The sequence below is a fragment of the Vanrija albida genome (assembly GCF_041260175.1).
Source record: "Vanrija albida strain AlHP1 chromosome Unknown contig_4, whole genome shotgun sequence".
In the NCBI taxonomy this organism is placed as follows: domain Eukaryota; kingdom Fungi; phylum Basidiomycota; class Tremellomycetes; order Trichosporonales; family Trichosporonaceae; genus Vanrija; species Vanrija albida.
The window spans coordinates 3,379,728-3,399,921 of NW_027191423.1; the positions used below are offsets into that span (position 1 = coordinate 3,379,728).

Here is a 20,194-nt window from a genome sequence, read left to right on the forward strand (position 1 = left end):
CGTCGCGCCATGCATCGGCGTCGTGCGATGGCGAATTGCACTGCAGGGGGAGGAGGGGTGCGGAGCGGAGCAGCAGCGAGAATGGATGGCTCGAGTCGGCGGTCAAAGTGCGGCCGGCGGCAGCCTTCATAAAAATCCGAAACGGAGATCCAAACAAACACATCTCACATCTGTCCGTGACAATCCATCCACATCTACGCGTCTACCTGGCCGTCTATGGCTGTGGCGTCGCTCTACCTGCCAGTCGCCCTCGCAAGGATGGATGCAGCGTCGTCGACCTCCTCGCCAACCCATGACACGAAGCGATCTGGTCGGACCAGCGTGAACCTCTGGGGGTACTTGGTCCCGGCCAAAGCCGAGTCGATGGTGACAATCGTCACGTCCACGCCGGCGTCCTTGCCGGCAGCCACAAGCTTGGATGCTTGGTCGTCGGCCTGGGCATCTGCAGCGACATGGATGACGGTGAAGTGCTTGCCCAGGTGGTCGATGAGAGGCCGGCCGTCGAGGAGGACGAGGTGCGGTGCCCGATGGCCAGGATAGGCCACATTCCAGTACCGTGATGGGTGCCAGACAGGCGGCGCGTCGAGCCCGTCCCTGGCACCAATCACCGGCGAGGTATACCGGATGTCGAGGGTGATGCCCTTCGTGTTCCACTGCTTGAAGGTCGCCTGCCAGGCAATCTCGGCTCGCTCGCTGGCAGACAGGTCGGCGTACGTGTCCTTGATCCGTTCCAGCGCCCGCCGCATGGACAGCGAGTTGTCGAGCGACTCGGCTGATACGCTCAGACCGACGGGCCGCCGCTCAGCCTCGTACGTATCCAGCAGGGCATCCGAGCCCCAGCCCTGAACCACCGCGGCGAGCTTCCATGCCAGGTTGACCGAGTCGTCGATGCCGACGTTCATGTTGTGCCCACCAGTCGGGGGGCAGATGTGCGCTGCGTCACCAGCGACGAAGAACCGCCCACTGCGGTAGGCGTCGGCGATCCGGGTGATGAGTCGGTACTCGGCCCGCGAGATGATGTCGAAGTGGACGCCACCGGGCCCGCCGAGCAGGGCTTGGGCTTTTGCTTTGGCGACGTCTTCGGACAGAGTGGGCGCGTCGGCGCCGGGGGTGAACACGCCGTATCCCCAGTTGTCGTCGTCTGGGGTGGACACGATGCCACTCGCTTCCTGGTTGATGACAACGAGCATCCCCAGGGCGTCATACACCGGCGAGCTGTTGAGAATGTCCCGGATACGGTGGCCCTCTGACTTTACAACGTAGCTGGATGTGAGGCCGAGCGGCCCCTCGCCGTTGACTGCGATGCCGACAGCCTTGCGCACCCTGCTGCTTGGTCCATCGGCGCCGACGACAAACCGGGCCGAGATGGGCTGGGAGGCACCATCAGCGTCGCGCACGAGGACGGCAGTAGCCGCGGTCTCGTCCTGAGCAAACTCTCCGGCTCGCCAGCCGCGGTAGACCTTGGCTCCGAGCTCCACTGCGCGAGCTTCGAGGATGCGTTGGAGTCGTGGTTGGGGGATGGACAGGCTGGTCTCTGCGGCGAGGTCGACCACCTCGGCTTCGTCCCGGCCGACGCGCATCGTAAAGGACCCGATGGGCGGGGTGAGGAGCGACTCGGTGATGACCACCTGATGCTTGGGGTCGGCGGTTGTCCACGCCTGCTGCCGAACAGCGTCGATGACGCCCCACTGGCGGTAGTGCTCGACGGTCCGTAGGTCGGTCGACCGGCCCTTCGGGTGGCCGTCAATGACCGCGAGATCCTTTTCAATAATCACAGTGTCGACATCGAGGAGGCGCAGCTGCACTGCGAGGGACAAGCCGACTGGCCCGGCGCCGATGATGACAACAGAGGCAGTTGAGGGAGGGACGTCGGTGTCGACGGTCATTCTGAAAATTGGCGGAATGCTGGCAGTCTTGTTACACCCCCATTAGCTTTAAGTAGCTCGCCAGGCTCGATACCGCGTGCATCCTGCCGGCGAGGAATGCAACATGTAGCCGTCTGGATTCAGCATGTCATCATTCACGACTGCGGGTTGTCTGATAACACGAGTGCTGATATAGTCGACACATGGGTTGCCTGGAATGCCGTTCTGGCGACTTTTCGCGCAATATCCGGCTCGATTGGCAAGCGACAGCGCCGTTTAATTGGTGTGTCGGCATCGGCAGCGGCAGCGGAAACGGCCTCGGGAACTCGTTCGGAAACGCTGCTCTGGCTTGGACAAGATGTGTCGAGGAGGGGGGAGCCTGGCCACAACGCGTTCTATTTTGATGTCGCGACATGCGGAAAGCATGCAGGGAGAGGCATCTCTTCAATACCGGAGTGCGTCGGCCGACGAGATGGCACCGAAGCAGCCGGCCGCCGGCGCCGAGCTACCGCCGGCGGCGCTAACCCTCCATCGCCCATGCACGCAACACGACGCGACATGCTCTCCGCGTTCCGTCTGCTGCCCATCAAACGCATGTCCGTTGCGGAACACTCTGTCGCGGGCTGAGGGCACCACCCCAGGACACAGCACTGAACACATCAACCTGGCAGGATACATGGTAGGTACAGGGGACTATAGCGCAGTGGCCGCAATGGCGAGCCTGGCGTCAATGTCTCGCGGCCCATGGTAGTTCTTGCGGCCATCGATGAACCACGTTCCGAGGCAAAGGACAATGGCCACGCCGAGCACGACGACCACATAGTTCATGCTCTCGCCGTTCACCGGGATGGCGGGCGGGAAGGTGAAAATGACGGTCGTGAGTAGCAGCATGGCCAGGGCGATCGAGTTGATGAGGCGGCGGAAGCGTCCAAGGCTCCAGACCGCCTTGTGGTGGTGATTGCCCTCGAAACACGCCTGCCCCCGGATGACGAGCGCCGTCATGGGCACGATGTAGGAGATCTGGAGAAAGACGACCGATGACGCGATGATGGCGTTGAAGGCGACCGACGAGCCGAGCTGGATACACCCGAGGACGACAATCCAGATGCACACAAAGGTGATGGCATTGACGGGCGAGTTGAGGCCGACGTGAACGTGGCCTACGTAGGGGGAGATGTGGCCGAGACCGCGGTCACGGGCAAAAGAGAGGACCATGCGGGAGGCAATGGTGGTGAGGCCCTGCCCGGCGAAGATCTGTGCGACGAGGTTGAAGATGACAAGTAGGGCTGTCGCTCCGCCCATGCTCTTGGTCGACTGTAGGAAGACTTGAAGGATGGGCCCAGTCGGCGAGGACACCAGGGCGTCGAAGTCCTGGACACAAAAGAGGAAGATGACCAAGTAGATGAATGCCGAGGAGGCACCGAGGCAGACGGAAACGACCATGACGATCGGCGCGTTGCGAGTGGGTCTCGGAAGCTCATCCACCATGTGCGAAACGGCATCGAACTGAAGCTGTTAGCGAGTTCATCCACCATAGGGTCACGAACGCCAGTTAATCCAAAGATGCTCTGAAGCAGCCCCAGGAAGAAGGCCAAGCCGTCAGGCCAGCCAGTCTCGTTGGTGAACTTTGCAAAGACGTCTCCGGCGCTGGCGAAGCGTCCGCTGGAGCACGAGAGGATTGTGATGGAGACGACAACGATGCCGAGCAGGCTCCAAAGGCCAGCAACCCGGTCCAGTGTCGGCAGAATCCGCAGGCCAAAGGCGTTGAGAGCCCACGAGACGATCGTGGCCGCGAGGTAGAACAGGAAGCTTTGCCACGTCTTGAGCTCAAAGGTGTCGTTCCACATGACGATGATGCCGCTCAAGAAGTTGGAGACGATGATGGATGCGCTGGCAGCGAGTGAGATCCATCCGGTGCAGCTCATCCACCCGACAAAGAAGGACGCAAAGTTGCGGTACTTTTCGGGGACAAGGATGTCTGGGGCGTCAGATTGGGGCCGCGCAACTGCTCACAGGTCCAGTCCAGCTGTCCACCTGTAAGGGGGTAGACATGGCATACCTCGGCGCTGAGGTGTGAGCAATTGGGAAGGAGGCGGGGAGGCTTGACTTACAACGAGGTGGCCATCGTCAGGGTGGCGATGGCCGATACGACGAGGCCCCAGAGCATCGCCACGCTGCCACCGGAGGGTAGCACGATCTGGGCAGACGCCGACCTGTGCTGTTAGGACGGTAGCGGCTGGGTAGCGCGGGCTCGGCTTACATTGCTGTAGAGTCAGCTACTTGTCGGGTTGTACGTCCCGCTCGACTCACCATTCCAGCTGTTGAGGATGGCAAACGCAAGGCCCAAACATGACAGCATGGAGAACCCCCGCTTCAACTCGCCCTCCTCCTTGTAGTGGCCGTGGGGTGCGGCATGGACATGGACGGCCGCCGTGTCCTTGTCCCCGGTGAATCCAGTGAAGCTGGCGGCCGCGCTGTGCGGCTTGCTTTCGGTTGCTGACATGGTGTGCGTGGTGGAGCGAGTGGGGGCCATGGACCTGCACTCTGGCGTCTCTCTTTTAACCAAGTGTGCCGAAGTGTCGGCGAGTCACGTCCTGTTGGGAGAGATACGGCGGCGGCGAGGTCGGCGACTGGCCCCGGACAGGACAAGCGGCGGTAAGAGGGAGCTCCAAAGCGCGCAGCAACAACGCGCCTAAGCGAGAGATGGGGCTCCCGCGCCTGTTATCTGCGCGCGGTTAAGTGCCGTTTGCCATCAGCAAGAGCGAGAGGCGGTGAGGGACGGCGGGTTGGGCGGAGGGGCTCCTCTGCGGAGCGAATGACGGGGTCCATAGAAGCGGTTGAGTCGTGGCCACCCTATAGCGCCGTATCTCCCTATCGACGCCATCTCCACAAGCGAGAGCCTCGGCGCTTGCAGGTAGGAAGTTTTTGTCGTCCGAGGTGGAGATGACAAGCAGTAATCTCAGTGCTGTGTGTATTCTCGGATCCCTGGCGCTGTGGCCCTGTCCATCTTTGCTCATTCCCCAGCTTAAGCGCCGAAGTGCTCCGCGCTTGGCCCAGCGGCCAGTCGCCGAGGCCATCGCCCAACAGAGCTAGACGCCGTAGCAGGACACTTGGATAGAATCAAGCGCCCATCAGCCGCCGAGTATGAGGTGTGGATTCGGTAGAGGTTGGGAAGACGCCGGGTTTGATTTGCTGACGAGAGCACGACAAGATATCTGGTCGCCCTACAAGACTGGGCTGTCTTGACTCGCCCCGTCTGGCTTATCGTTGCGAACCGCCAACTTGCCTTGAAGGTCAGGTCCAGGTCACCCAGAGGCCGAGGGCGTTGCTCCAGTCGCTCAATACAATGCAAACCGTGCGTCCACTCCCTGGCGGTCGTCAGCGCCGGTGGACGCCCATTCCCACTTCGGACATCTCCGGCTCGGAGACGGACGGGCAGACACGGAGGGTCAGTGGTCATTCGACAACCGTTGCAAGAATCAGCACCAACTGCCGGCGAGGCTATGTGTTGAGTGTAGGGCTGAGTCGAAGCCCCGACCATGCACACTCTGTTTTACAGGCTGGTTGCGATACCGTCCGTTGTAGTCGGGCGCTCGTTGCGGCGACACACAGGCCGCTCTTTGGTTTACCCGCAACTCAACAGAGTTACCATGACGTCGTCGGCCCTCCCCATCAACATTGCTCCTCCCACCTCGCATCATGCCAACGACGGTGCTCAAGTCCACGGTGGACATCCTCCTCGCGCATGGCCTCACTACCGTCTTTGGCAACCCCGGTTCAAACGAGCTTCCGTTCCTGGCCGGGCTTCCAAAGGATAAGTTTGACTATGTCCTCGGATTGCACGAGGGGGTAGTCGTGGGCATGGCAGACGGGTACGCACAGGCCACCCGCAAGCCCGTCCTGGTCAGCCTGCACGCCGCGAGCGGTACTGGCAATGCGATGGGCGCGCTGACCAACGCGCACTACTCGCACTCGCCGCTCGTGCTCCTCGCCGGGCAGCAGATTCGCCGTACCGTGGGCCAAGAGGTCATGTTGTCCAACGTCGACGCGTCAATCCTACCCCGCCCACTTGTCAAGTACTCGCATGAACCCCTCGCCGCGTCCGACGTCCCTCACTCCGTATCCCAGGCCATCCTCGAAGCGTCAACTCATCCCAAGGGGCCTGTGTACCTTTCCGTGCCCTACGACGATTGGTCGGCGGAAGCCCTGCCCAGCGACCTCCTGTTGCCGCGCCGCACTGTCAACACCGCCGGCTCGCTGTCCCAGGCCCAGCTGGCGGACCTGGTTTCAAGCTTGAGTCGTTCCTCCAGCCCCGTGATTGTGGTTGGTCCCGACGTCGACGCGGCTCAGGCCCAGAAGCACGTTGTGACGATAGCGGAGCGGCTCGGCGCCCCCGTCTACATCGCGCCGTCGGCCCCGAAGTGTCCATTCCCGACAACCCATCCTCACTACCGCGGGCTCCTGCACCCGGGCATCGAATCCGTTCGCACCAAGCTCGACGGCCATGACCTCATTGTCCTCATCGGCGCTCCCGCTATGCGATATCATCGCTGGGAGCCCGGGGCTTATCTGCCGGATAGCGCCGAGGTGGTGCACCTCACGTGTGATGCTGGAGAAGCGACCCGAGCCGCCTATGGTCGTGCCTGGGTGGGTGACCTTCTCGATGCCCTCGGTCAGCTCGCCGATGCCATTGAAGATCGAGCAGTGCGGTTGGATCCTCGGGTGGTGCCGTCGCCATCCAGTGTCGACGACACGTTGACCGGGGAATGGGTCCTAGATACCCTCACTGCTGCCGGGGAGTCTGTCTCACTCCCGAGCTGCACGCGGCCCATCACCTACGTCAACGAATGTACGACACTCGACCTCCTCTTCCTCGACCGCGTCGCTATAACGCACCCCGGCGGATACCACTTCCCCGCCTCTGGTGGGCTTGGATTCGGCATGCCCGCAGCGGTTGGCATCTCACTCGCACGTCCTGACGCCATCGTCGTCGCCGTCATTGGCAATGGGAGCGCAAACTATGGGATCACGGCGCTGTACACGGCGGCGCAGAGGCGAACGCGCACAGTCTTCATCATTGTCAACAACGGCTCCTATGGCGCGCTGCGAGGCTTCGCCAAGCGGCTCAACGCGCTCGATGCTCCTGGACTGGATGTCCCCGGCATCGACTTTGTCAGCATTGCGGCAGGATACGGCGTGCCTGCGGAACGAGTCACGACGGTGACGGCATTTCGAGAGGCCTATGTGAAGGCGTTGAGAGCCGACGGGCCGGTGCTGGTGGAGGCGGTGGTTAGGTTGGAATCATGAGTCTTCGGCTGCATGGAGACAAAGTTCATAGAGCGCAAAAGCCAGTTTTGCTGAAGTACTGAAGGGAGCCAGGGTTGTTTTTGGTGCTTTGTTTGTTTTTCGAGAGACAATTGTCGATGAAACGGAACAGGAATAAAGCGGAACGGGATGAATCTGAAGTGGGAACGAGTCTGAAGCGGAACAGGAATCAATCTGAAACCGGAAGGGAATGGTGGTCCTTGAAGGGAAGGCTCTGCCTATGGAGCTCCGGAGAACGGTTGAGCGCCGTCGCACCAGGCGACAGGCGCGCGTTCCGACTTCTTTAGTCCATCTTGTTGTACCGCAGAGCAATGTAGAGACTGGAGGACGGTCAGTGACCTAAACTACACGGACACCTACAGCACACGCAGAATGATGAAGATCCCGACGAGCACGAAAGCGTAGCCCGTCATCGGGATGCCTCCAAAGCCAAGGTTCTAGTTAAGGTCAGCGCGGGAGCCGCCGTTGCCAAGCTGGCGGACGTACGTCGATGACATCTTGGCCCGAGACGTGGCACTGGCCCAAGGCACTGATGGTGGCCGCGGACGGGGGGTAGACGCAGTTGCAAGCGCCATCCTGCAGCTTGTTGACACAGTTGAAGGCAAGGCCGACGAGATCGTTCTTGACGAGCAGCTCAAACGCGTAGGTCTTGGAAATGTCAGCAACAGCGTTTTGAGGACTGGCTTGGGCCCAATACCCACCTGGTAGTCCATGAAATGGAAGCTGTAGTACCAGAATCGAGGAAGCGAGGTCGTGCGAATGAAGTATCCTTGCACACACATCCCTAGCGCATGTGTTAGGGCTTTCCAGATACTCCCGGCTGCACGACTCACAGAATCCGTTCAAAGTCGCACAGAGGGCAAGCGCAGCGACAAAGATGGGGACAAGCGCAGCGATGAGGGCGGACCTGCGAGACGTTAGTTTTGGGCTCGGTTGTCCCCCAGCGTTCACGTACTGAGTCTCGGCGACTGGGGAATCAAAGTCAGCAAGGATCTCAAACGATGAAGATCCGACTAACCGAGGAGCGCGAGGAAGAGGTAGGCGACGAAGCGGAAGAACTGAACCGCACCAGGGTGCAGCCCAATCGCCCAGTAAATGATCGCCGAGTAGATGATGGAGCAAGCGAACACGAAGGGGATCACGACCAATGTGTTGGCAATGAGGAACGACAGGGGCCCGTCTGTTTTTGGTCAGACACAGTCAGATAAGCAGACTTACACAGCGCATTGCGGCGCTCGCGAAGGAAGACCTTGCGCTCTTCGATGACTGGCGATGGTCAGCCGATGGGTCTAAATGCGTCTCCAAGGACTTACACGCAGGGATACCAGCGACGCTCATGAACGACTATGATTATCAGAAATGCCCTGACGGGGCGTGCAGCCAACTTACCAAGAACGCGACAGAGAAGAAGTGGACAGACAACCTGTCACTGTAAGCAATGGCCCAGAGCAAGTAACCCATCGACGTACCGATCATTGATCTTGTCGTCGTTCCTTCCGAGGCGGATCCAGATCGTGGCCAGGAGAAGACTGTTTAACGTCAGACATGTCTATCTCCGTGAAGCACGATCCGTTGGTACTTACCCCATGCCGGCGAACATGCCCATGCGGAGCAGGAACGCAAACCAGTTCCTGGGAGTCGCGGTGAGAAAGTGTGATTGCACATGGCCAAGACGTACCTTATGTAGTCACGCACGTAGCGATGGCACAGCCAGTAGACAATCACGGCCTCGTCTCGGAGTGTTCTCTCAGAGGGGGGGCGCCTGTACTCCCCTTTCTCGACAGTTGCCGGCACCTCTCCGTGGACCTCCTGCAGTTCAAACATGCGAGTCAACAGTCGGTTGCTGTCACCCCTGCCGCGCCACTCGGTGCTTGCGATACCGAGCATCACGTTGGCGGGATTGAGCTGATACATCAGCTCTGCAGACAGCTGGCGACTCACATCCCGGCTTGTGTTAACCCCAAGTTGCTCACAGCGGGTATTCGCCTCCTCAAGCGTGCCCATAAAGGCCACTTTTCCTGCGGCGAGTACCATCATCTTGGAGAACAGTCTGAGGATGGTTTCCGACGGGGAATGGAGGCTGACAACCATGACGGTTTGCTGCATTGTCCGAATCTTATCGAGCAGCTTGATAACCTTATCGGCGGAAGTGGCGTCGAGACCCTGGACGGTTAAGCGGGAAGCTGAGACACAGCGCGATCCGACTTACACTGATGGGCTCATCGAGGAAGAGGACTTCGGGACTAGGTACGCGTCAGTACTGCTCTGGCCAAGTCGACCTACTTCTTCATGAGCGCGCACCCGATGCTGAGGCGTCTCTTTTGGCCACCAGAAATGCCGGTGTGGAGCGGGTCTCCAACCTAGAGTCGGTGGTGAGTAATCGGCTGATGGTTTCGGAAGCTCAGCTCACCATGACATCAGCACACAATTCTAAACCTAAATCCGCGAGCATCTCGTCCACGACGCAAACAGGCCTGCCAGAGAATTTGGCCGCATAGAAGAGGGTCTCGCGCACGGTGAGAACGCCGAGATCTGCTCATTGTGGTCAGCATGTGGGGGAAGAGGAGCCTGCTCACGGTGATCGTTCTGCTCGACAAATGAGCTGAGGTAGGACATATCCTCTTCGCGGTTGATGGAGTTTGCGTACCAGCGACACTGTGATGTCAGCTTTCTGGCGACCGAGACTGGGACAAACATGGCTATCTTTGCCGTTCCTCATTGTCACTCGCTTAAAGAGGGTTGATTTGCCCGAGCCCCTGCGCATCGGTCAATATACGACGACGATCCTGACGTACGAGGGGCCCAATATGGCAAGGGCTTGCTTCTTCTCCAGGGTGAAGGAAACGTTGTCCAACAATTTGAGCCTGTCAACGACCGTTGTTTCCAACTCGTTGCCGTGGTCATCGAAACCCCCAGGCTTCTCGAAGCGTCCTTTAACCTCATGGGTTAGATTGACGCAGGCGAACGCCACGACGCGGTTGGGGTTTTGGTTGGGGTTGGGGTTGGGGGGGTTGCTGTTGGGGATGTGATTTTCGTTGGGCGGGGAGGGCGGGTTGTTCATCGGCTGCATCTCGAGGGTGCTCTTATCATCGCTTGCGAGGCGCTTGTGTTTCTGGCGTTGCGATACCCAGATTCCGCTGCCAGATCCCCCCGACGATCGCTTGGAATGATGGCTCCCGGAGCTGCTGCCAGGCTTGCTGCTGGGCTTGGAGCTGCTGCCGGGCTTAGCAAAACCGTTGGGGAACATTGTGTCTGGTCTCGTGGAAGAGGTAGGGTGCTGTTGAGGATGGATGGTGCTGTTGAGTCGCGCAGTGTATCTCGGATGCTGGTGATCGAGTGAGGACTCTGGAGAATGAGCGCGAGGAAGTGCTCCATGTATTTATCCTCGTGACCCCGAAGACATCTCTGCGGGTCGTCGTGAAGAGCATCTTTTCTGCGTGACAACCCCCGGTGCCTCCTCCTTCACGCCTCACGCCCGGCCTGGGACGCGTTTCATGATGCTCATGATGCGAGCAGGACCTGCGGCGCGTGCCGGCCGGTGGAGGCGGGCACGAGATCCTGGATGGACCGGCACCGGGGAGAGTTTCAGATCAACCATGTCCAGGCTCAGCCATGTCCAGGCTCTGTAGTCCTGAATGTGAATGCCAAAGGCGGCGGCGGTTTGATACAGGCACGCGCCCCACCTTGAAGGCCAACACGGGGGTGCTCCAGTGCGGTCGCTGACAGCCTTCCTTGCGTGCTAAGCCGCGTCCCCTCTCTCGTCAGCACCGGCGCTTCCTGGTTCCTGCTGCACCGCAATGTCGTGATGTACCTGTTCAAGGTGACGGCCCCGACCATACTCGTCGCAACGCGAGGAATCGCCAAACTGGGGCGCATGGGGCGGTTGTCCAGCAGTCCCTCCTCTTTCTGCACCTAGGGTGCAAGGGGTGTTGTCTACACGGGCGTCGGGACGTGGACGAGTGTATCCTACTTTTGTGGATTGCTCCGGCGTGTAGAGTTTCACGTGTCCTGGATGTTGTGGGGCTTGTAGGCTTCACGCAGCCGGAGGATCTTGTCCAGGCTTCACGCAGCCAGCGAGGATCTGGTTTGTCGTGACGCGGGCAGTATAAAGTTGGTGCTCAAAGCTGTCGCGTCCAAGCGGGAGTGGAGCCAGCCCTGGCTTTGTACGTTCCGCTGCCCCACCGAAGAATTAAGTTCATGAGAAACGGAGTCAACTTAGCTTGTGATAGCAAATCTCAACGGATGAGGATCCTGGGATCAACCTTGGTGGGCACATCAATCGCTCACGCGTTGCTTTCATCCCCGCTCTCACCACTGTGTCTTCATCACTACCCAACAACATCTACCTGGAGCCTCTTCAACCATCATGTCGTCGAGACAGCAATGTGGGTGACGCTCAGAACCGAGAACGCATTCATTATCTGACGCATCCCTAGTGCGCGACGATCCCCCGAACTTCCTGGCGATTCACGATGATTACATTGGAGCCGGGCGGGCGGTGATGACTCCATTCTTCAAGAGACAAGAAGTCCACGCTTGCTATGTCGACCACAGCCGCGGGCGGCACTCGTCAGAGAAGGAGATGCTTCTGTCCCAGATGCCGCAGGAAGTGATCAGGGCCAAACTCATGTACGAAGTCAAGAAACTGCTCCCAGGAAGTGATACGGGCTACGCGACAGTTCTCGCCAAGAACCCGGTCGGAGCAGTGTGCAAGTTGATCGACATTTTCGGCCTGTCGTGCAATGAGGCCGCCCAGGCCCCTACGTATAAGCGCACCAGCAAGCGACAGCAGCGCCCCCTCGTCCTCCTTGGGGCTGTCGACGACTACCTCAGCTCGAGGACGTGGCAGTCGTCCTCAACGGCGGAGGTGTCCTTGGTCCCCACGGATTATCGGCACAACATCGACTGCAAAGCGCTTGAGACCATCTTAAAGACGAGCCGAAAGAAGGGACGCCTGGTTGTTGGCTACTTGCCAACAGCGTGTCACATTACCGGCCGTCAGAGCGAGGTGGCAAGGATCACAAACCTGTTCCTTCAGCATTCAGCGTACATTTTCTGGGACTACTCGGTCGGAGGACCACATGGCCCAATCCGTCTGGGCCAACATCACGGCATCGTTTTATCACCATCCCTGTATCCTGGTGGAGGGGACGCATCCACCATCCTCGTCCTGCGGTCCGATATTGGCATGCGGAACGCCTTCATCGCTGCCAGGAGTGCCGACTCGACATTAACCAACGACCTCCGGTGCTATCACGCGATTTCCAACCACTACCAGTTCGACCAGAACTCTATTTGGGACCGCGAGTCCTTGTTCAGGGAGCGCGCAATTACGACTTGGTCCAGCCGGTGCAGCAACCTTCGCGTCCTCGGGGAAGAGAATGGTGGAAGCAAGCTTCCTGTGGTGTCTTTCAACATTCGTCACGGCCAATCATTCCTTCACCACGAGTACGTGAGGGAGCTTCTCTACGACGCCTATGGTATTCAAGCCCATTCCGTTCGCGCTTCTACGGATTACCACTACGATCTTTTGAAGCTCGACGAGTCAACCAGACAGCTGGCCAGAGACAACACTCTTCAACACTTCGCCCCCGGCTATGTGTCGGTCTCGTTTTCGTACACCATGACCGAGGCAGAGTTCATGTTTATTGTCGAAGCAGTGTGCGAAATCAGTGATCGCGGATGGGTCCTGCTCCCAATGTACCTCTTTGAGGTCGTTAATGGCAAGTGGGTCCACCGCTTCCGAACGATGCAACCCGACGGCATCAAGCCCCTCACCAACACAGACGGCAATCCGTCCTTTCGCACCTGCGAGAGTGACGCGCGGCTCCTCATTCAAACCAGGGACTATAAGCCCAGTGATTACGAGGAGCGTACTTTCAAGCGTTTGGGCGACAAGTTGGCTCCGTTCGTGCTACCGAAAAAGTCTGTCTGGACAGGTCCACCGACACCGCGGCGACGAGTGCATCCGAAGCCCAGTCTGCTGGCCAAGTCTTCGCTGGCGACCATCACCGAGCCCGACGTTCAGTCTTCGCTGGCAACAATCGCCGAGCCCGACGTTCAGCCCAGCCCCAAACCCGACGCTCAGACTCGCCCCAAACTCGGTCTTCTGAAGACGACGCCGACAGTGCACGAGACGCAGGCCATGGCTTCAAACACGTCGTCGCCTATGAGTGCCCAAAGTGACACGTCTACTCTCCCCAAGCCCGCCAAGCTGAAGGCAAAGTGGCGGGCAAAGTTGCGCTTGTAGCAGTTGTATCCCTCACGACCAAGTACCACTGTATGATATACCTCGTTTGTGTGTACCCGGTAGTCGGTGCGAGGCAGGTGGCCGTTCGCGCTCCAAGGGCTCGCCCCCCCCCCCCCCTATCCCCTTCGCCCGAGCGGCGCTCTACAGGCCGTTGTCAACGTCCCTTTCCGACGGGGTGGGCATCGGTCGAGGCAGGTTCCACGTCTTGGCGTGCTTTCAGTGCGGAAGGACTCGCAAATGTGCTCACCAGACGGCTAGACCTTGTGCCTGCTCCGTCCTACCCCTTTAGTCGGTGCCTCTATACTCCTGGTTGCTCGTTCCTGCCAACCTACCTACCCTGCGGTAGCTGCAACTCTACCCGAGCGCGTTACACCCAATCCACCCAATCGAGGCTGTGCATCCTCGGGTTCCTCGGCGTGCTCTAGGCCGGCACATTGGGGATCGTGTCGCCCCCTAAAATGAAGGTTGTGAGTGTACGAGAGGTTTGTCGTTGGAGATGTTGGTGGCGCGGTTAGGCGCGACATCGAGATTTACTCGACCCGGCAAGTGTTTAGCGTTTTGCAAAAGCGCCGATGGATCGAGGGAGACGGAGCCCCGATAGACCGGAGACCGGAGACCACGAGAGAGCCACGCGGCATGAAACCACCCAGCGCCACGTGGCAAAAGCCACGTGGCCATCGTGCATGCCATTGCGTGCGCATGCGTGCATAGGGACGTGGTGGGCGGCGCCAGGCGGCATGCCAGTGACTCACGGAGGATGACTTGGCTCGGTCTAACGGATTGCGATATGTCGTGATTCAAGCCCGAGCCCGCCTCCACTCGCACCTCGTCCTCCTCGGTTAACGCCAGCTGCTTATTGTGCACGTCGGTCTTGATAATCATTCAGAGCAATCTCGCGACTGTATTGAGAGCAATGGCGTCACCCTCTGGAGCCATACTTAAGACCAGTTGAAGGACCAGGCGCATCAACACTCTCACACAACACAACGCGACCTTGACCGACCCAACATGACCATTGCCAAGCCCACTCTCTTCCAGCCCCTCAAAGTTGGAGCTCTCGGTCTCAAACACCGCGTGGTTCTCGCACCCCTCACGAGGACCAGGGCCGATGCCGAAACGGGTGTTCCGGGCGATCTGAGCGCAGAGTACTATGCTCAGAGGTCTTCGGGTGAGTGGGGCGGGCGAGGAGAAACGCTGGGACTGATACCCTCAGACGGCGGCCTCCTAATTACTGAGGCCACCTTTATCGCTGCCGAGGCCGGTGGCATCGCCGGCGTCCCTGGTATCTACTCGCCGCAGCAGATTGCAAAGTGGAAAGAGACGACGGATGCGGTGCACAAGAAGGGTGGTCTTATCTTCCTGCAGCTCTGGGCTCTTGGGTGGGTGCAACCGTTGTGACTCACGGTGCTGACGTACAGTCGCGTCGCCGACCCCAGTCTGGTGCCGACCGTCTGGGGTGTGTCCGCCAGCAGGCCGTACACCAAGTTTGGGGACACCCCGACGCCAGTCACAGAGCTGGGAGAGGCCGACATCGACCGCTTCGTGGGGCACTACAGGCAAGCCGCACTGAACGCGATCGAGGCTGGATTCGACGGTGTCGAGATCCACGGCGCCAACGGATACGTGAGCGGTGTTGGTCGCGATGGTGCTGACGCTGCAGCTCGTTGACCAGTTCCTCCAACCCGTGACCAACGCCCGCACGGATGCGTACGGTGGGACCTTGGAGAACCGACTTCGTTTCCCCCTTCGCGTCCTCAACGAGGTTTCGCAGGCCATCGGACCTGAGCGCGTCGGTATTCGCGCGTCCCCTTTCGGCGAGTTCCAGGGCATGCGCGGCGACAACAAGCCCCTCGACACGTTCCTCCCATGGTTCAAGGCCATCGTTGCGGCGCAGCCCAAGCTCGCATACGTCCACACGGTCGCCCCGAGGGTCAGCGGTGTGAGCGATGTCGACCAGTCCGAGCTCGACAAGCGCGGCGACTCGCTCGATTCTCTGCGTGCTGTGGTCCAAGGCGCGGGTATCGCCTTCATCTCTGCCGGTGGAGCGACGCCGGCACGTGCGCTGGATGAGGCCGACAAGGATGGCGACCTCATTGCGTTTGGCCGGTACTTTATTTGTGAGTGGGCAATAGGGGTCTTGGGCCTGCACCTTTGCGCGGGCAACAGCTTATGCTTCAAGCCAACCCCGACCTCCCTGCTCGTATTGAGAACGGCTGGGACTTGACCCCCTACAACCGCAAGACCTTCTACACTCGCGGGGCCGAGGGCTACACTGAGTGGGTTGGTCGTTGGAGCGATCCTGACATTACAGCTACCCGTTCCACGCCGCTTCGCGACTGTAGCGAGGCGTAGTGATGTAGAGCAGCAACCACGAGTCGACCGGCGCCGTGGTCGACGCCAACCCTTGCAGTGTCATAGGCATGTCATTCGGCTATACTATAAGGTCTGGTGCGAGAGTGTCCGTGTCACCGCATTGTCCTTGTCTTCTCATCGACCTAACCGGTGAACGAGGACGTGAGCCGGAACTGCTGATTTTGGTTGCCGTCGTAGCATTGCCAGAGCTGAACGACGTTGGCGTTCTCGACTCGGCCGTCGGTCACGTCCACGCAGAGGTCTTTGGTGTCAGCGGCCTGCTAACGGTTCACCCACTTGTCCCGGCGAGCTGAATCTGGCCATCGTGAATCCACCACTTCTGCTGCGGCACATCGTAGCAGTCCCACACCTTGAGCCTGACGCCGTTCCCAGGAGCTGCGGTGTGAGCTCCACGCGACCTTGGCCAACCCACTGAGGCCGGCGTCGAGGCACTTGTCCAAGCCGGTTTCGCCTGAAGACCACCACAACTTGACCTGTCCCCACCCACTCGGCGGCGGAAGCCAGCTGGGGTTGACGTACTTCATTCCGACGGTGCTGCGGAAGTCAGGAGCGGGAAAGAGTACAGCACTTGCACATGGACCTCGAGGCCATTGGAGTAGTACTGCAGGTTGTCGCGGCCGACGCCCAGGCTCATGGATTGCCCAGCAGGAGCGAGGACGGGTCGGATGTACAGGGGGTTGCCAGGGGGCCGTTGACGCTTGTCAAGGGGGGACGCGATCGAGACCGCAGCGAGGGCGAGGATAACGAGCAGGGCGAGCATTGTGAGGGTTGCTGGGTGGCGATGGGGACTCGAGGTGAGCAAATGTGGGGTGAGTGGGCCGCGGGCTGCGATGTCAGATATAGATGACTTGGAGGCGGTGTGCATCGTCGAGCAACGGCCATTCTGCGGGCAACATTGACGTCGACACGCCCGGGCCGCCAGCGACGACGGGCATGACGGGCAGTATAAACGACAATGCCCACGACGACAACGGGCACTCTAATTCTCGGTGTGCACTGCATTGATGGGCAGTAGAAGCTTGAGCGGGTGGATTGGAAGCGGGGAAGAGTGGGCTGAGTGGGACCCGCGGTCATGTGTGAGGTAACGGCGGCCATGCGTGCGTGTGACTGACGACGTCATGGCTTCTTGGCACAAGCAACTTTTTGTCTGTGGGGGTTGATCGTCAACTTTGCCGTCGCATGCGGCCCTCGAATGGTTGTCACAGCGGGCCAACTCTCTCGGATCACCCTCTCCCGGCTTGCACTGCTAAGCGCCGCCTTGACCTCTTGTTTGACTCTTCCCAAACCTCGCCTTGACCGTTTGGCACAATCGCCCCATCAAGCTCGGAATCAAGGCGTGTTTCAGTGCGCGGCGCTGGTGGCTGTTTCTCCGACAACGCCGCTGCTGCGCGGCGGCTCCAAAGCGGAGCTTGTCTCGTGACTGGCCGAACCGCGCCTCAGCCGAGTATGGATCCACCCCCATGTGGTTCGCCAAACCCGCCATGCGGACCGCGCTTCACTAGTGCCCTCGGCATCCAGGCATCCCTAATCGGATGGCGTTTTTTACCCCGAAAGTCCGCTGCGGTTGGCCGCGGATGGCGTGCACCAGCCCCATGCTGCGCAGACGGCCGAGAGACTTCTTGGCGATGCACTGAGACTGGCAGGTCGACAGTCGACTCGGATCGGGCCGAAGTAATCTAATCAGGAGCCAAGGTCATTTCGGCCGACAGGGCACCACCTGTACCTACTTGGTTTTTGACGCCAAGAATGGTGAAAGCCGGAAGTGAGCCGGAAGTCGGTCCTTAAAGATTGCGCAGTGAGCATGTAGTCGTGTGCACATCCGCAATGTCGCAACCAACGACTCTGTACCCCCAGCTCGCTACGGACGAGAAAGGCAGGGACGTGGAAGACGTCCAGTCCAGCGACGACGACAACGACACGCGCAAGGATGTCCCCTATGGTATCCAGCACATTGAGGCGACAGTCCATACGTTTACCCGGGTTGACTACTGGATCCTGTTCCTCAGTATCTTCCTCGTTGGATGTGAGTGCGCTGGTGGCGGCCGTCACTGACGACAGATGCACGAGGCTTTGACAACATGAGCCGCACGCCGTACCAGGCGGCGGCCCTCAGCTCGTGGAGCGCGGCGGCGCGGAGCTCGACGCTGGGTGTGACCCGTGCTGTCATTAGCGCGGCTGCGCAGCCCGTGTACGCAAAGCTGTCAGGTGGGTTGGAGCCTGGGTCAGTTGCTGATCTTCAGACTTCCTCGGACGTCCATTCGTGATCATGGTGTTCACCGTCATCTACGTTGTCGGCTGCATCGTCCAAGCTACCAGTCAGAACTTTGACAACTACATGGGAGGCTTTGTGCTCTTTGTTCTGGCGTTCTCTGGCCAAGCAGGTGGGTTGCGAGTGTGACTGGGCTGACGTCAGTCACGTTCGCTGTTCTCATCGCCGACACGACGTCGACCCGTTCGCGTGTTGCCTTCTCCCTCGTCCCCTCGCTCCACATCACCATTAACGCATGGGTGTCTGGAACCATCGCGCAGAAGATCATGAAGAGCTCGACTTGGCGCTGGGGCTTTGCCATTGGATCCATCACCGTGCCGATTCTCACCATTCCGCTTCTCGCCACCCTGCTCCTCGGCAAGCGGAGGGCTGAGCGTCGCGGTCTTCTCGCCGGCGTCCCCAAGCTCACCAGTGTGATGCGCCGGTCCTCGGGTTGGAAGGATCTCTTCTGGCGTGTTGACGCCGTCGGCCTCTTGCTCCTCGCCGCATCGCTTGCCCTCATGCTCATTCCGTTGACCCTGGGTGGAGGATCCAAGGCGCGATGGGCTCAGGCCAAGCAGATTGTCCCGCTTGTGGTGGGCGTTGTCGTCGCCCTCCCGGCGTTCCTCATCTGGCAGTGGAAGGGTGCGCGTTACCCCATCATTCCCTTCCGCATGCTCAAGGACCGTCACGTTCTGTGCTCGTTTGCCATCTCGACGCTGAGCGCGATCGCCGCGTCGTCCCAGGGCTCGTACCTCTACTACACCCTTCTGGTGTCCTTCAGCCGGTAAGTGACGCCAGCGGCTGTCGCTGACATTAGCTCGGTCGAATCCGCTACACGTATCCAGAACATTTACACGTTTGTCCGCACCGTCGGCGGCCTCGCAGTCGGCTTCGTCATCCGTAAGGTGCCGTTCCTCCGGCCATTCATCATGGCCGGTGGCTTGGCGTTCGTTCTCGCGTATGGTCTGCTCTACCGCTACCGTGGAGGCCATTCTGATGGTGACATTGCTGGACTCATCGCCGCCGAGACCATCCTGGGTCTCGCTGCCGCCCTGGCCTACTTCCCTGCTCAGACCGCCCTTCAAGTCGTCGTCAAGCACGAGCATGTGGCTGCGACCACCGCGCTGTTTACCGCTTGGTGAGTACCTCGCCGGGACTCGCTGACAGAAGCTTTTCCGTTGGTTCCGCGATCGGAGCTGCCATGACCGGCGCCATCTGGACGTCGATGATGCCAGACAAGCTGCTGCAGGGTCTTCAGGGCGCCAACGTCCCCGATGCCGCCAAGATCGCAAAGGAGGTCTATGGCAACCCGCTCAAGTTTATCGAGAAGAACCCCGTGGGCAGCGTTGCACGCGTCGCAGTCGAAGGCGCGTACCGCGACGTGCAACGCTACATCTGCATCTCGGGTCTCGTCGCCGGCGTCCTGCTGTTTGCGTTTAGCTTTGGCCTCCACAACCCCAGACTCGGAGACAAGCAGAGCCTGGACGATGAGCAGTTGGAGGCGATCGGTATGGGAGATGGGCAGACGAGGCGGGAGGGCAAGGCCGACGCGGCGAGCCCTGACCTGGATAGCCAGGCTTTGCCTCCCGCGCACGTGAACAAGTAGGGCGCGAGTTCACTATGCATTGAACGTTGCGTCTCTGCGTGGAGAGATGTCGGCGGGTTATGGTAGCAACGCGGGGGTGGAGAGGTGTGGTGGATGCGAGAGAGGGGGTTCTTTGGGCTCGTTTCGGCATAGGGTTAGAGGGTTAGGGGGTTAGGGGGTTAGGGGGTTAGGGGGTTAGGGGGTTAGGGGGTTAGGGGGTTAGGGGGTTAGGGGGTTAGGGGGTTAGGGGGTTAGGGGGTTAGGGGGTTAGAGGGGGTTAGGGGGTTAGGGGGTTAGGGGGTTAGGGGGTTAGGGGGTTAGGGGGTTAGGGGGTTAGGGGGTTAGGGGGTTAGGGGGTTAGGGGGTTAGGGGGTTAGGGGGTTAGGGGGTTAGGGGGTTAGGGGGTTAGGGGGTTAGGGGGTTAGGGGGTTAGGGGGTTAGGGGGTTAGGGGGTTAGGGGGTTAGGGGGTTAGGGGGTTAGGGGGTTAGGGGGTTAGGGGGTTAGGGGGTTAGGGGGTTAGGGGGTTAGGGGGTTAGGGGGTTTT

The 20,194-nt window shown here is 60.0% G+C and overlaps 8 protein-coding genes across 8 annotated transcripts; 4 read left to right on the forward strand and 4 right to left on the reverse strand.

Moving 5' to 3' along the window:
- Window positions 1-233: 233 nt before the first annotated feature.
- On the reverse strand, window positions 234-1,886 carry Q8F55_006115 (uncharacterized protein; the record flags this gene model as incomplete). Its single annotated transcript, XM_069354584.1, has 1 exon — window positions 234-1,886. One exon carries the CDS (start codon window positions 1,884-1,886, stop codon window positions 234-236), a length of 1,653 nt encoding a protein of 550 aa, XP_069209226.1.
- A 672-nt stretch (window positions 1,887-2,558) lies between these two features.
- On the reverse strand, window positions 2,559-4,368 carry Q8F55_006116 (uncharacterized protein; the record flags this gene model as incomplete). The annotated part of the gene is made up of 6 exons (XM_069354585.1): window positions 2,559-3,371; window positions 3,413-3,843; window positions 3,879-3,931; window positions 3,977-4,078; window positions 4,126-4,129; window positions 4,176-4,368. The coding sequence occupies 6 exons, from the start codon at window positions 4,366-4,368 to the stop codon at window positions 2,559-2,561; spliced, it is 1,596 nt and encodes a 531-aa protein (XP_069209227.1).
- A 1,196-nt stretch (window positions 4,369-5,564) lies between these two features.
- On the forward strand, window positions 5,565-7,172 carry Q8F55_006117 (uncharacterized protein; the record flags this gene model as incomplete). Its single annotated transcript, XM_069354586.1, has 1 exon — window positions 5,565-7,172. One exon carries the CDS (start codon window positions 5,565-5,567, stop codon window positions 7,170-7,172), a length of 1,608 nt encoding a protein of 535 aa, XP_069209228.1.
- A 301-nt stretch (window positions 7,173-7,473) lies between these two features.
- Q8F55_006118 (uncharacterized protein) lies at window positions 7,474-10,437 on the reverse strand (the record flags this gene model as incomplete). The annotated part of the gene is made up of 20 exons (XM_069354587.1): window positions 7,474-7,510; window positions 7,551-7,627; window positions 7,677-7,838; window positions 7,892-7,974; window positions 8,024-8,097; window positions 8,146-8,158; window positions 8,209-8,370; window positions 8,409-8,456; window positions 8,504-8,534; window positions 8,580-8,613; window positions 8,660-8,719; window positions 8,774-8,821; window positions 8,869-9,095; window positions 9,132-9,353; window positions 9,400-9,433; window positions 9,474-9,550; window positions 9,601-9,722; window positions 9,767-9,845; window positions 9,886-9,946; window positions 9,986-10,437. 20 exons carry the CDS (start codon window positions 10,435-10,437, stop codon window positions 7,474-7,476), a joined length of 2,103 nt encoding a protein of 700 aa, XP_069209229.1.
- Window positions 10,438-11,556: 1,119 nt separating this feature from the next.
- Q8F55_006119 (uncharacterized protein) lies at window positions 11,557-13,440 on the forward strand (the record flags this gene model as incomplete). The annotated part of the gene is made up of 2 exons (XM_069354588.1): window positions 11,557-11,575; window positions 11,627-13,440. 2 exons carry the CDS (start codon window positions 11,557-11,559, stop codon window positions 13,438-13,440), a joined length of 1,833 nt encoding a protein of 610 aa, XP_069209230.1.
- Window positions 13,441-14,448: 1,008 nt separating this feature from the next.
- Window positions 14,449-15,782, forward strand: Q8F55_006120 (uncharacterized protein; the record flags this gene model as incomplete). Its single annotated transcript, XM_069354589.1, has 6 exons — window positions 14,449-14,608; window positions 14,654-14,819; window positions 14,859-15,063; window positions 15,101-15,557; window positions 15,620-15,716; window positions 15,752-15,782. 6 exons carry the CDS (start codon window positions 14,449-14,451, stop codon window positions 15,780-15,782), a joined length of 1,116 nt encoding a protein of 371 aa, XP_069209231.1.
- Window positions 15,783-15,935: 153 nt separating this feature from the next.
- Window positions 15,936-16,573, reverse strand: Q8F55_006121 (uncharacterized protein; the record flags this gene model as incomplete). The annotated part of the gene is made up of 4 exons (XM_069354590.1): window positions 15,936-16,054; window positions 16,090-16,188; window positions 16,226-16,347; window positions 16,416-16,573. 4 exons carry the CDS (start codon window positions 16,571-16,573, stop codon window positions 15,936-15,938), a joined length of 498 nt encoding a protein of 165 aa, XP_069209232.1.
- A 1,064-nt stretch (window positions 16,574-17,637) lies between these two features.
- Window positions 17,638-19,670, forward strand: Q8F55_006122 (uncharacterized protein; the record flags this gene model as incomplete). Its single annotated transcript, XM_069354591.1, has 6 exons — window positions 17,638-17,836; window positions 17,881-18,018; window positions 18,054-18,194; window positions 18,227-18,848; window positions 18,882-19,202; window positions 19,235-19,670. The coding sequence occupies 6 exons, from the start codon at window positions 17,638-17,640 to the stop codon at window positions 19,668-19,670; spliced, it is 1,857 nt and encodes a 618-aa protein (XP_069209233.1).
- Between the last annotated feature and the right edge of the window lie 524 nt (window positions 19,671-20,194).